At 49.9% G+C, this 13063-nt stretch overlaps 5 protein-coding genes across 5 annotated transcripts; 2 read left to right on the forward strand and 3 right to left on the reverse strand.

Annotated features, from left to right (window-relative positions):
* Positions 1-109: 109 nt before the first annotated feature.
* Positions 110-2135, reverse strand: BDP55DRAFT_637406 (amidase; the record flags this gene model as incomplete). The annotated part of the gene is made up of 7 exons (XM_060572983.1): positions 110-225; positions 296-698; positions 779-902; positions 962-1380; positions 1457-1606; positions 1662-1784; positions 1845-2135. 7 exons carry the CDS (start codon positions 2133-2135, stop codon positions 110-112), a joined length of 1626 nt encoding a protein of 541 aa, XP_060423662.1.
* Positions 2136-3016: 881 nt separating this feature from the next.
* BDP55DRAFT_621046 (major facilitator superfamily transporter) lies at positions 3017-5036 on the forward strand (the record flags this gene model as incomplete). Its single annotated transcript, XM_060571345.1, has 7 exons — positions 3017-3340; positions 3397-3492; positions 3556-3675; positions 3726-3848; positions 3911-4266; positions 4320-4460; positions 4523-5036. 7 exons carry the CDS (start codon positions 3017-3019, stop codon positions 5034-5036), a joined length of 1674 nt encoding a protein of 557 aa, XP_060423663.1.
* On the reverse strand, positions 5022-6906 carry BDP55DRAFT_593273 (uncharacterized protein). The gene is made up of 3 exons (XM_060570948.1): positions 6767-6906; positions 6173-6711; positions 5022-6115 (listed from the first exon to the last, which is right to left on the reverse strand). The coding sequence occupies exons 1-3, from the start codon at positions 6807-6809 to the stop codon at positions 5186-5188; spliced, it is 1512 nt and encodes a 503-aa protein (XP_060423664.1). The 5' UTR covers positions 6810-6906; the 3' UTR covers positions 5022-5185.
* A 306-nt stretch (positions 6907-7212) lies between these two features.
* BDP55DRAFT_681166 (amidase signature domain-containing protein) lies at positions 7213-9846 on the reverse strand. The gene is made up of 5 exons (XM_060576164.1): positions 8842-9846; positions 8360-8784; positions 8003-8296; positions 7715-7947; positions 7213-7659 (listed from the first exon to the last, which is right to left on the reverse strand). Exons 1-5 carry the CDS (start codon positions 9400-9402, stop codon positions 7544-7546), a joined length of 1629 nt encoding a protein of 542 aa, XP_060423665.1. The 5' UTR covers positions 9403-9846; the 3' UTR covers positions 7213-7543.
* A 707-nt stretch (positions 9847-10553) lies between these two features.
* Positions 10554-12923, forward strand: BDP55DRAFT_681188 (major facilitator superfamily domain-containing protein). The gene is made up of 7 exons (XM_060576165.1): positions 10554-11092; positions 11148-11267; positions 11331-11453; positions 11510-11985; positions 12044-12373; positions 12429-12692; positions 12765-12923. The coding sequence occupies exons 1-6, from the start codon at positions 10802-10804 to the stop codon at positions 12589-12591; spliced, it is 1503 nt and encodes a 500-aa protein (XP_060423666.1). The 5' UTR covers positions 10554-10801; the 3' UTR covers positions 12592-12692; positions 12765-12923.
* The last annotated feature ends 140 nt before the right edge of the window (positions 12924-13063 follow it).

The raw sequence follows: 13063 nt of genomic DNA on the forward strand, positions 1-13063 counted from the left end.
TCTATTGAAGCCACTGAGGTAAGCCGGAAGTCTGGCGTCTAGTCTAATTGTGCGTTGAGTCCCGGACAACTGTCTCTGTCTAATCTACTAGGTAGGTAGAAGTCGAAATCTATGCCCTTAGGATGCGGTCAACCAACCTAGTTGCCTGTAGTACTTCCTCATCTTCGAAGTGTTTTCCAACAAGCTGTAAACAAATAGGCATGTCGTGGAAAAGGTCGGCGTCATCTGCATAGTACCGCACCGTCAGCGTCTCCCACAAATAACGCAGCTCGAGTGCGCCGTTGATCGTACTTACAGGCTTTCCATTCTTTGGAGTCATGTTCGTTTCGAGGTGTGTAGCCTTCTTCGGGCTTGTCGATGGCTTTGTCAACCTTCAGTCCGCTCGGCAAAATAGCTGCAGGTTGATCGAGCACGTTCCAAATAGCTGTGTAATTCCAGTACTCGGCACCACCCTGTAATACACCCGCGCCAACATACGCAGGACAGAGGATGACATCTACGCCTTTGTGTTTCATGAGAGCATGGTAGTCTCGTCTATATGCTTCTCTCCTGTAATTCAGGTCCCAATTTTCTGCGATTGTGAGTGGCTCAGCTTTGGAGAACTTGAAAGCATGATCAGTCAGTGGGAGGACTGGCTCGCCACTTTCGGCGAAAGTATCAAGATATGGCTTCGGCCCTTGGGGAAAATACAAAGCGGACTAACCCTAGTTAGTCAAGGGAAACCTTACGGGCTCTGTCTCTTCGAAGAAGAAAGTCTAAGCAAAGGGTGGCGACTTACTACTATTTCCCAGCCGCGCTGGTGGTCGTAGGGTTCCCAGTCTACCACTTTGACCCCAGCTTGTTTCAATTTGTCCGCAGCCGAATGGAGAGCTCGCAATACAGGAGGATGCGGTTTAACGAATCTGAAAATGCTCGAGTCAGTGGCAAAGACAGCATTGAAAGATAAAAAGAAGGGACACACCCATCGTCAAACATGATTCCTACCGTGATGTCTTTCTTGAGGTTAACAGGTCTCCATGGAACTGGGACCAACATGGTCTCGGTGTCCCATGGTTCAGCTGCAAGAACAGCACTCATAAACAGGTCCAGATCCTCAACACTCTGACCCAACGGTCCAACTACGCCGCGGATACTCTCTTGACCCGATGTTATACCAAAGTTTCCGAGATTTGGAACGCGCAAAGCCGTCGGGCGAAGTCCGTAGCAACCGTTGAAAGCGGCGGGAATACGGATACTGCCACCAATGTCTGTACCCACGCCAATCACTGAACATTTCGCGCCGACTGAGACTCCTTCACCACCGGAGGATCCTCCGGGCGAGCATAGAAGGTTGTGAGGATTCAAGGTCAACCCGGTGATGTTGTTATTACAATCCAAATGCTGTGGAGCAGAAAGGTCAGCTTGTTTGCGGTCTCTTGAGTTGGCCGTAGGTAGTAGAGCAGACAAATATGCTTACCATGAGACTTTGAGGTTGATTTGTTCTGACATGGATAACTGCTCCTGCCTTCTTCAAGATCTGAATGGAGAGAGCGTCTTCGAGCGGGATGTTTGTGATCTTTGACACAAACCCTGCATGAGTGATGTGGCCACCCATGCCTATATGTTCCTACAATGCGCAAATTAGTAACCAGATCCCTCGATGCGGGAGAAACGAAATCTACCTTAACGGACACTGCAATGCCATGAAGAGGGCCGACTAGCTGACCTGTCTTTTGAAAGTGCGCATCAAGCTCGTCGGCCTTCTTCAAAGCATCTTCAGCCAAGATCTCAGTAGCGAAGTTGGTCTGGCACGTAGAAACACTCTATTAGCTAGGAATAACCCTGATCGCGTGGAATACCCGCACCAGTTGATGAATTATCGTCGCCTTCTTCAGAAAAGCAGTGATAACTTGTTTTACAGTCCATTGGCCGCTCTTGTATTTTCCTAGCAAGTTTGAGGCATCCTGCTCTGTCATCCGAATCTCCTCTGCAGTCAAGATCCCAGACTCGCTTGGAACACTAAGTACATTTTGACGATCTTTCGGGGGAAGCTGGTCGCTGGAAAGCAGATATTCCTTGGGGACCGAAATTTGCTGGATGTCGATACAGACTTGTGCGAGTTCTCGCCAGCCCTTCGGAATTGTGGTGATAGCCATTTGGGGCGAGCTTGGGGATGGTTGGGGTCGGGGGGTGCGGTCTAAATTTTGGTCACGTTGCACAGCATTTCAAAGCAAGACTCCAAAAACGAAAGCACAGCATGAATAAAGCAGCTGCTTGGCTTCACAAATATCATTTGCCTAATAGTAGAGCATACGTTGTCACAATGACCCATCTGGACGATAGTGTCTTCCCTATCTGCCATCTTCAGATAGCGCCAAATTGAGCTCCCCCCGCCTATCGCTGTCAACTGCCATCTTGGTCTTGTGATGGGTACTGTAGCATCCATCCTGGCGCTACTTCATAATTACATCCAGCACCCTTGTTCTTAGGGGCTCCGCTCTATGCGGGCGGTTGACGACCCAGGAACGAGGAGATGTAAGCGCATATCTTTAGGCGGCGGATCCATGGGAGACGTTCTGCTATCGTTATCCATAGCTCTTTGGGACCGTGGCGTCCCACGTTTGTGTGCCTCTTTGGCGTCGTTATCTAAGTACATGCAGTGGGCAACTTGAGTGTCAGCCATCTCATACGAACGCCCATGTCAATGTCCGAGACTGAGAACCTGATTTGTCTTATCACTTTTCCCGCAAACTGACGCCTGGGCCAAACACAGGCTCGCGTGACAAGTAGTTCGCTTTACACCGAGATAGCTGATTGCCGTACCCGGGTGGCGGGTGCGTGCAACTTGTTAAGTTGAACCGTATGTCCCTTCAGATCGTCATACCACACGAACGTCTCCTTGGGTGACGCTGATAAGTAGCTGCAGTCGCACATGGTTCCCAGCTCTTCAAGGACGCTCTTCTGCCGATTCACCTTGAACCTCAATCATCTCCCAAGCCAGCTGACACTTGCGCGGAGACTTTGAAAGATCGACACTATGGCTCACTCAAACCCCGCTGAGACGGACGGTCAAGGTCTACCTCCCGGCACCACCAGGCTCATCGACGTGGACGGCTCCGTCATCAGCAAACATGCATCCGGATCCGATGAGGCAGATATTGTTCTCATTCCTCGGCCGTCAGAAGATCCAGAGGACCCGTTGAACTGGACCAAGAAGCGGAAATGGCTTGCGACATCTTGCGTTCTGATGTACACCATCATGATCGCAATCCCAAGTAGTGCTGTGTATTCCGTTGTCACCCCAATTAGAAAAGCAACGGGGTTGTCGCTTTCTGACATCAACAACGGAACGGGTATCATGGTTAGGAGACTCCAAGCCACCTTCAATGCAGTACTGACATGGAAGTCATTCTTCAGTTCTTGTTCTATGGCTGGGGATGTCTGATCTGGCAACCATTTGCGCTTCAGTACGGCAAGCGACCAGCGTACCTTGCGTCCCTTATCGCCAATATCGTATGTTCTCCAAGCAAACCCAACATCCAAGGCGGTATCATTCCTAATGCGCCGAACTCTTAGATCATCCTTGCAACCGCCCCGATGTGCACTACGAAACACACATACTTGGCCAATCGCATACTTCTTGGTTTATTTGGTGCCCCCGTTGAATCATTGGCCGAAATTTCCATTACAGACATCGTGAGAACCTCAAAAGACCTTGGGGGATACTCTTGACTAATAATCCGCAGTGGTTTGCGCACCAGCGCCCCAAATACCTTGCACTCTATGGGTGGGGTCTTTCGATGACGGGCAAACTTGCCCCGATGCTTTCAGGCTTCATCAACGTGGGCATGGGTTGGAAGTGGACTCTGGTATGCCCTCTCGCTAGCTACATCCAAAGCCTCATTTGGCTAATCCTTGCTCTCTATCACAGTGGTGGTGTTCAATCTTCAACGGCATTGCTCTCGTTTACTGTTTTCTCTTCATGGAGGAGACCAATTACGATCGTCCCGCGAGGCCAATCGAGCACAGGATAGCACCAGGTCACGCAACCGGAGTTCAAGAGCAACACAACGGAAGTGATGCGGATGAGGGGTCTTCTGAAAAGGCTGGCGAGAAAAACATGACAAACACCAAGCCTGTTGATACCGAAACCGGACAGATGATTTATCCCCGCAAGACGTACATTCAAAAACTCGGTGTCAAGGACAAGCCAAGGCCCAACCGCATGTTGGATATTGCGCTGGGTGGACTTAGGGGCTTCACATACCCCTCTGTCGTTTACGCAGGGTGAGAGCTTCTACGAGACCACGAGATGGATATGCAAGTTGACTCGCAATTAGTCTTATGTACGGTGCCAACAACTTGGTATGGTCGGGTGTGCAGAATGCCACGGCTGGCACTGTCTACACTACCATGTACGGTTTCTCTACGGCTGGTGTAGCTGCGGCCTACTCCGGTGGCTTGCTCGGTACCATGGTCGGGTAAGTCTCTCTATTCCACACCCAAAGATTGGAGGATATTTGCTGATACGTTCAAATTACAGAGGCTACTACTGTGGTAAGGTCGGTCGCCTGCTCACAATCCGACTCGCCCGACGCAACAACGGAATTTCCGAGTCTGAGCACTCGCTCTGGCTCTTCTCTGCATCCATGTTCCTGGTCCCGTTTAGTATGCTTCTATACGGCCTGGGCGTGACCTACCACATTCACTGGATGGGGCTAGTCATCTCCCAGTTCACCCTCGCCATCAATAACGCCCTCGCTGTCGCGGGTTCCCTCGGATATGCCATTGCATCGTATCCACAACTCAGCGGTGACATGATCACAACGTGCGTCATAATTCGCAACACCATGTCCTTCGCAATCAACTATGGAATTACGCCTTGGCTGAACCATATGGGCTATCGGGATACCTACATCATCGTTGGCGTGATTGGGTTTGTCTGGAACGCCAGTATCTTCATCATGACCAAGTACGGAAGAACCATCAGAGAGAAGAGTGCAGATAGATATTGGAGGCATGTTGCCAAGGCCCATGCTAAAGGCCTAAGTCATTGAGTGGCTTGCAAGCGGCTGAGACCATGTACTTGTCGTTCATTCTTGCTGTAGAATATGAAGGGGGCATTAGCGTTGTCTACACAGAACAGTGTTTAACAACCATCTATGTTGATCTAGGTCTCGTTATTCCATGCCTATTTCATACATCATCAGATCACACAAGTTCTTTCAATAGCACGAGGTCCCAGAGACTCTCGATTGATTGCAGGCCCACCCGAATTCTTTGTTGGAAAACCAGCTCGTACAGTCCATACTGCTTCTAGATCGTCGAGGATCCTTTGGATCTCTCCATACCCCATGCGCTCTACCATCTGGTTCAAAACACGTCGAATCAATGAGATGTCCTCGGGTAAGGTAACGGAGTACCCCAGGATCAACATTGGCCAAGCTCCCAAGAAGCATCGAGTCCAAGTTTCGTACGCAGCTGGTCGGCGAAGAATCTCGAATGCACGTTGCACTTGCCACCTAGGAATGTTTGATGTTTCTTGCGATGGGCTCCAGCTGAGGTGAGAAATCTTTGGGCCCTGAGTCGCTAACGGAGACAAAGAAGAAGAGGACTCTGAGATGTAGTCTAGTAGTAGTGACGCGCCTAAAACAAAAAGAGTTGCAGCGTCTTTGTGAAAGCTTGTCAGGGATGGAGGGTAGTCGGCTGCTGTATCTTCGACCAAGACAAAGCCTTCCCATGTATCAATCTCTTCTCTCATCCGAGTAAGGAAAGCTTCAGTGGGATGCTTGGGTGAGTTGAGAAAGTCAATGAGGTCTGTTATCAGACGGTACAGTGGCAATGGTAAGCCTAACACAGGGCTATCATCTTCGGATAATATGTCGATGAGCTTCCTCGCGTTCAAGACGTGTTCGGATCGATCTAGGAACTGTTCGTCGACGTGAAAGTTGGGCGCGAATGGTCTTCGCATTGCAAGTAGAAATGCTTGATAGAGCACGCTCTCGGTATTGATTCGGTGTAGTGGGCGTGACATCGACATGGGTGAGCCAGTGTCCTCGTATCGGAGCTTAAGCAGATTCATGGCGCCGTCGACATGCTTTCTTGCATCCAGAGTCTCGTCGGGCGGCCCCCACATCTATCACACAACAACATCAGCCTGAAATCCGAGACCTAGTAGTCTTGGAGTCCTTACATCATATAAGTAGAGATATACAACAGTAGTCAGTAGGGGATCGTCCGGGCCCTTGGCGGTTGCACTCAAGTCATGAAGAGCTCGGTTGACCAATTCCACGGCGCGGAAATAGTAACCCAATGCTGCGTCATGGTACTTCCTTGACCTCTGAAGCATGTACTTATTAGAAGCGCATGCAGCCAGGACGGCGCACTTGACGCTTTCCGAGCGATGCATCATACTCATCACCTGCGACCCATAGCCTTCCAAGTCACTCTCCCTGACAGTGGGGAGCAACAGTACTGAGAGAAAAACGTTGAAATAGTGGCGAGTAAGCTCCTGTTCGAGATCCGGTGACTCTCGTAGCTCCAAAGCGATGATGGAGTCTTCGCTGCGTGGAGACGGTGATGGCAGGGTCCTATCATCGGAGCAAGATCGACGAGAGCGATGACGTCTGTCGTACATGTCGTTGGAAGATGGCCATACACACCCGCGACTTGAAGCAACGCAGTTTCGGCATGTCGGCTTTTCCTCGCTGCATTTCACTCTACGCCTTCTGCCTGTTATTCATTAGCATCAAGACTAATGTCGTCGGAAGACACCGCATGGACTGACAGGTAGAGCATCCAGTTTTCGTCCGTAACTTGGCTTTCGGCATTGTAAAGCGCTTATGGTGTGTGACGAATGAGCCAATTCCTGCAATCGGTCTGAGACGACATGGAATCAGAAGTATGCTAGTTGCGAGACAAAGTCACATTAAGAAGGGGACTGCGCAGAATCCGCGTGTCTTATCAGGGGCATGGAATCCGCAACCCCGCATGAGCATCATCCCAACATCCCTGGTGGGTCGGCTTATCGTCGGGGAGCTTGGGGCACCAATCCTCTGCGGGGTCAGGTTGCTTGTATCTAGAAGCAAGATCCTGGCCAGCCGGTTGAGCTTGGTGAGAGCGAGATTTACTGTGAAGGTGATTGAGAGACCAATTGTTCTTTCTAGCATCGATCCTGGAAATCTAGATCGAATTACAGGCTCATGGCTGCATTTGACAGATACGCGGATCCAACTGAGATTCACTTGTCAACCCGGTAATTATACATCAGTTTGCTTCCTTCAGTGATCTTGGATGGTGAACGACTTGAATATACTCGTCACCTGATCTGTTGAACATTGAAATGGTCTTCATTGAACTGCGAGTACCGAGTACCAAGGATTCTGCAAGGAATTTGGGTCATTCCACACAGTGAGCGAGGTTCGGAAACAGGGCCATTTTCCCCGCCTGTGTTTTTTGTCCCACCCTACTTGATAGAAAACGAACTCCAACTATGCTATTCATCACGGCCCGGGGATCCAAGTAAGTCAAGCGATTGAACTAGCTCTTCGTAGCCAGATTGCTTTCAGCTTTGAATGATCTTTGTCACCAGATCTGCTGCAGCCACTGTCTCTTCATCACGGAAATGCTTTCCAGCAAGCTGCAGGGCAATCGGAGCATCTACGAACTCTTCCGGTATATCTAGATTTCAAGATACGTCAGCAGACTCATGCATCTGGAATTCGCGTAAACTTACATTTCTTATACTCTCTTTCATCGGTGTCTGAGCGTGGCTTGTAGTCTTTGTCGACCACGTCAATAGCAGGATCGACATGAAGACCAGTCGGGAAGGTAATGCTTGGCTGATCAAGGATATTCCAAATTGTCGTGTAATGCCAGTATTGAGGTGTGCCACATTTCGCAGCAACACCTACATAGGCGGGACACAGGATGAAATCGACGTCGCGATCTTTCATGGTCTTGTGATACCTAAGTGGCGGCGATGTCAGTTGTCAGTCAAGCGAATGAAGATAGTTGTTCTTACTCTTCACGGAAAGCCTCTCTTCGCACATTCAGTTCCCAGTTTTCTCTGATGGTGAGCGGCTCCGGCTTTGAGTACTGGAAAGCCCACTCCGTTAATGGTGCTACTGGTTCGCCTCCTTCTGCAAGCACCTCCTTCTGTGTCTCAGCCGCGTCTGGGAAATAAAGAAGCTCAATTATCTCCGCGCCTTCGCTGTGCTTGTACGGCTCAAAGTCCACAACTTTCACCCCAGCTGTCTTGAGCTTGTCGACAGCGTGCTTGAGGCCACGAATGACTGGGGGATGGGGATGGACCATTCTGGAATGCTAGTGTCAGCATCCACTCGATATTCTGGGAGCGATTGAGCTAGGAATCACTTACCCGTCGTCCCAGATAACACCAACGGTGAATTGACCTGGCTGGTACAGCTCCATCTTCTTCCAAGGCAGAGGAACCAGAGATGTTTCTTCATCCCAAGGCTCTTGATTGAGGACAACATCTTCGAATAGCTGAATGTCCGAAATGCTGTTCGCCAACGGGCCCAAGATACACTTGATACTCTCTTGGCCTAGGCCCGGTAGGCAGATACCCTTGTAAGGATTGCGCAGAGCCGTCGTGCGAAGGCCATAGCAGCCACAGAAGGCCGCTGGCCCACGCACAGAACCCCCAATATCGGTTCCGAGTCCCAAGACAGAGCCACGTAGCCCGAGGCACGCTCCTTCGCCGCCGCTGGAGCCGCCTGATGTGAGGTTGCGATTGTAGGGATTGACCGTTGTGCCGTAGATGGGATTGCTGCAGTCGAGGTGCTGTAACAGAGACGGTTAGTCTAGTTGTCTCGGAATTTCATGAAAGAGTTGGCTCACCATGCAACTCTGCGGCACGTTTGTGCGGACATGGAAGACAGCCCCAGCCTTGGCAGCCAGCCGAAGAACTAGAGCGTCCTCTTGGGCAATGTTGTCAGCCCAAGCCACGTAGGCCGAATGAACAATTTTGCCTTTGAGTCCGATATGCTCTTTGATGGATATCGGCAGACCGTGTAGCGGCCCAACAATCTTTCCAGTCTCCTTGAATTGCGCATCAAGCTTCGCAGCAGTAGCTAACGCGTCATCGACCAGAAACTCGGTCGCGAAGTTGGTCAGCTGATGAGCCACATGAGCGCGCTTGAGGAAAGCCGTCACTGTCTCAACGGCGGTAAGCTTGCCAGCGGCCATTTGGCGGACTAGCTCGGTGCCGTTGCATGCTGTGATCTCCTGCTCCCATGGCGTCAATAGCTTGCATGTGTCAATGAACTTGGAGATGTTCAGCTGGCTTGGGGAAGGTAGGTCTCCCGGGGCCAAGAGCCATTTCGGATTGAGAGAGTCTTTGAGGATCTTCCTCAGCTTGTCGGCCTTGAGTTCCCACGAAGCTGGTGCAAGTGAGCCCATGATGAGTGATGAGTAGGCTGCTAAATGGAAGTCGATGTTGACAAATAACGGGAAATAAAGTGATCCGATGCCAGATCAATAGTCTATGTTAGATGCACTCGGGATGATGGTTTTATCAATGCTCCTATCTTAACGGGGGAGGGGTAATCAGCAATCCGAACATTCCGCGTTAATTGAAGATTGGAACTTTTCCAACTTCACAGGCACATCGGCCGACGATCTATCGCCACAGATTGTGACGACAGCATGCACAATCTATTGGAGTCCGCAAGGAGGTTCCCCTCATCAATGCAGCGCTGCCTCCCTCGGCCTAAGGGAAATTTATCATTGAATCAGATAGACAGAAGACCGGAACTTTTCGCTGATGTATCGCAGTTGGAGAACTTCCCTCGGCATACTCTGCCGATCTTGGAATATTCTGTCCTTGTCGCACGAATGCTCTGTTGCTGTTAGTGTCCCCTCAAGGACTGGATTGTCGTCCCAATAGGTGTGATGCGTGCCTTATCAGAGTTGGCTCCTCGCTACTTCGCAAATACAAATGATTGGCTAGCTCAGGGCATTTAACAGCAATCAGCCAGCGCCGAGCTTTCGTAATTCACAATCATTGGCTACTTGCTTATCCACACAAGCTTCATGCATGTCATAATCTGCTGCTTGTTGTCAAGGTAGTAGACAACCGTGGCAGAATATATCCTCACCCTAATTTTCCGGTGCTTCTGTAACCTTGTTGTGGTGTTACTACGACGATGCCGGGCCCAGCAGAGTTGCTGCGCGCGTAGTGATTAAATCCATTTACCCCATTGCTAAGTCAGTCATTTGGTGGAGATTACCCCAGACTCAAGGGCTGGCCCATATGAGATAAGTTCGTAATTGTATATGATTGGCCCCATACAAAAGAATTGCGGCCGCCGAGTCTACCTCTACCATGCTCCCCGTGTGCTTTATCAACAGAATGCCTATCTTGTCACACAGAAGCTCGGAGCATGCGCTCAAAGTCTGTTATCATCTGGTCGTCCCGGGATTGCTTCTCGGCTTCACTCTCATCATTGCTATCAATTTCTGAGTGGAAGATAGATAGAGCCATTTATCTCTTTTACATCTCAGCGATTATCCTCCTCTCGCAACTCTTTATTTGACTCTGTGCCCGACAGACCACTTCCATTTACCCAAAAAATATTACTAGAACACTTTCGAAATCGAACATGGGCTCCGGCACGGTCGGAATGGCACCGCCGCCGGGCTTTATCCCCGGAACGGTCCACTTGGTTGATCTTGAGGGCACGATGGCCTCGCGGCATGCTGAGGGAAGCGGAAGAGACATTGTCTTGATTCCAACACCATCAAATGACCCTGATGACCCATTGAATTGGAGCCCCCGTAGAAAGTATCAGCTCCTTGCATGCATTTGTGTGTAAGTCAATTCCAGTGGACAATGCATCTGCACGCTTTCTTCCAAGCTAATTCAATGGCACTATATTGCAGGTACTGCCTCGCAGTGGGAATCGCATCGGCCGCGATCTACTCTGTTCTCGTGCCGATATCCACCGCGACCGGTCTGACCCTGGCAGACTTGAACTCCGGAACTGGGTACATGTTTCTGGCATTTGGCTGGGGTTGTCTGGTATGGCAACCACTTGCCCAGAAGTTCGGCAAACGGCCCGTGTACCTGTTTACTCTGTTAGGGAGTATGGTCAGTTTTCGCCATGCCAGTTGTTTGTAAGAATTCAGGCTGATGACATTGGTAGGCCATCATGCTGTGGGCTCCATATGCTACCACCAGCAGTAATTGGATTGCGAACAAAGTTTTGCAAGGATGGATCGGAGCCCCTATAGAGTCTCTTTGCGAGATCTCCATTGCTGACGTGGTATGTAAACCGTTCATATTACACTTCTTACGATTCTGAATCTCGTCTCACAATAAGAAACAGTGGTTCACACACGAGAGAGGTACTTACATGGGCTTTTATGCCCTGTTCTTAGTGGGGAGTAACTTCCTCGCACCAGTCATTGCCGGATTCGTGAATGACGGCCAAGGCTGGGAATGGGTTCTAGTAAGTATTCGAGTTCGGGGGTTGCATTTGCTCCTAGTACTAACTTGGAAATCCAGCACTGGTGTGCCATATTCTGCGGAGCTGGCTTCGTTATATGTTTCTTCTTCATGGAAGAGACCAACTACCAGCGGATGGACGTGTTGGCAGCGGAACCCTATCAAGTAGACTACACACCATCAGCATTCGAGAAAGGGTCCAAAGATCCATCCGACTCGGATCGAGTCGCCCCTGTCCAGACGCCCCCCAGCCCTGAACCGATAATGACGAAAAAGACGTACCTCGACAAGCTCAAAATGTTCAGAAACAAAGACATCAACCACCACGCGTCGCTTGTAGAGATGGTGGTCAGGCCATTTCTTTACTTTCAATTCCCATCAATCGTATTCGCCGGCTTCATGTACGGAGCTGTCGTTTGTTACTTCAATGTTTTGAACGGGACTGCATCGTTGATCTTATCGAGCTCGCCTTACAACTTTAGATCAAGCATTGTCGGACTATCGTACATATCCTGTTTGATCGGAGTCGGCATTGGGTAAGCAAGGTCTGATTCACTCTCGCGCTATGATCCATAGTCTAACTCATTGTTATAGAACAGTGTACTCCGGGCTGTTCGGCGACAAGTTCGTCATCTGGAAAGCGCGCCGTAACAATGGAATCATGGAACCTGAGTTTCGTTTGTGGCTTTTCACGGCGCTGTTGATCTGCATCCCAGGTGCGCTTCTCCTCTGGGGAGTTGGGGCTGCACATGAAGTCCACTGGTTTGGCCTGGTTTTTGCAATGGGAGTCTTCGGTGCTGCCATCACTGCCGGCAGCCAGCTTTCAATAAGCTACTGCATTGACTGCTATAAGGAGCTGGGTGAAGACGCCATTGTCACCGTCATCCTAATCCGCAACACCATGTCTTTTGCTGTTTCCTATGGGTGAGTCGTCATTAATTTCTCGGTAAAGGTTCATTCTGCTAACTGGAGGTATCAGTATCACCCCTTGGGTAGAAAATATGGGGTATCAAAACGCATTTCTAGTTGCTGCGTTTGCTGCCATGGCACAGATATCGTCCTACTTCGCCATGATCAAATGGGGACGGCAGATTCGTGCAGCGAGTGTAGCCCGCTATTGGAAATACTGTCAAAAAGAGTAGAGATGTTAAGAAAGCAATGAGCACAAGACGGAGAAAGAGAAATAGACTTGTACTATTAATACCAGGCTTGCAAGTATATTGAGGAAAGAACGGATGTAAGGGTAAGTTACTTCAGATCCGACGTTCTGGCCCTTCTCCAAGTCAGGGAGCGCAGTCTTAACGATGACGACTAGACCCCACCGTCGTCGTACGAGGTTTATAAATTGCGTCGATTGTGCATTTATCAATAAAGACGTTCCACAAGACCAAAGCGAGTTTCTAGTGCTTATGCTTATTTCTGGGCCCGTTGGTCTCAACTGGCTTCAGCACCGCCTACGACTCAATGAGGTTAGGTACGTACCACAATACGAATACGAACCACCTCAGAGCTCCAGGCTCAGGGTACCGAACGCAAGAAATTCGATGTGGACATCGCCGTTAATGACACCTCGAAAGTCGAAGGCCTGTAGGTCCAGACGAATACGAATTCGAC

This window comes from Colletotrichum godetiae, assembly GCF_030913485.1.
Source record: "Colletotrichum godetiae strain CBS 193.32 chromosome Unknown BDP55scaffold_67, whole genome shotgun sequence".
In the NCBI taxonomy this organism is placed as follows: domain Eukaryota; kingdom Fungi; phylum Ascomycota; class Sordariomycetes; order Glomerellales; family Glomerellaceae; genus Colletotrichum; species Colletotrichum godetiae.

What these genes read in the sequence shown, in the direction of transcription:
- BDP55DRAFT_681188 (XM_060576165.1), top strand. Translation starts at nt 10,802, where the DNA reads ATGCATTTGTGTGTAAGTCAATTCCAGTGGACAATGCATCTGCACGCT. An exon ending in TTACTCTGTTAGGGAGTATG is followed by an intron (nt 11,093 to 11,147) that starts GTCAGTTTTCGC and finishes TGACATTGGTAG; the next exon opens with GCCATCATGCTGTGGGCTCC. An exon ending in AGATCTCCATTGCTGACGTG is followed by an intron (nt 11,268 to 11,330) that starts GTATGTAAACCG and finishes AATAAGAAACAG; the next exon opens with TGGTTCACACACGAGAGAGG.
- BDP55DRAFT_681166 (XM_060576164.1), bottom strand. Translation starts at nt 9,402, where the DNA reads ATGGGCTCACTTGCACCAGCTTCGTGGGAACTCAAGGCCGACAAGCTG. An exon ending in ACGTGCCGCAGAGTTGCATG is followed by an intron (nt 8,785 to 8,841) that starts GTGAGCCAACTC and finishes TCTCTGTTACAG; the next exon opens with CACCTCGACTGCAGCAATCC. An exon ending in TGAAAGAGAGTATAAGAAAT is followed by an intron (nt 7,660 to 7,714) that starts GTAAGTTTACGC and finishes CTTGAAATCTAG; the next exon opens with ATATACCGGAAGAGTTCGTA.
- BDP55DRAFT_593273 (XM_060570948.1), bottom strand. Translation starts at nt 6,809, where the DNA reads ATGCCGAAAGCCAAGTTACGGACGAAAACTGGATGCTCTACCT. An exon ending in GAAAACTGGATGCTCTACCT is followed by an intron (nt 6,712 to 6,766) that starts GTCAGTCCATGC and finishes AATGAATAACAG; the next exon opens with GCAGAAGGCGTAGAGTGAAA. An exon ending in TATATCTCTACTTATATGAT is followed by an intron (nt 6,116 to 6,172) that starts GTAAGGACTCCA and finishes GTTGTGTGATAG; the next exon opens with ATGTGGGGGCCGCCCGACGA.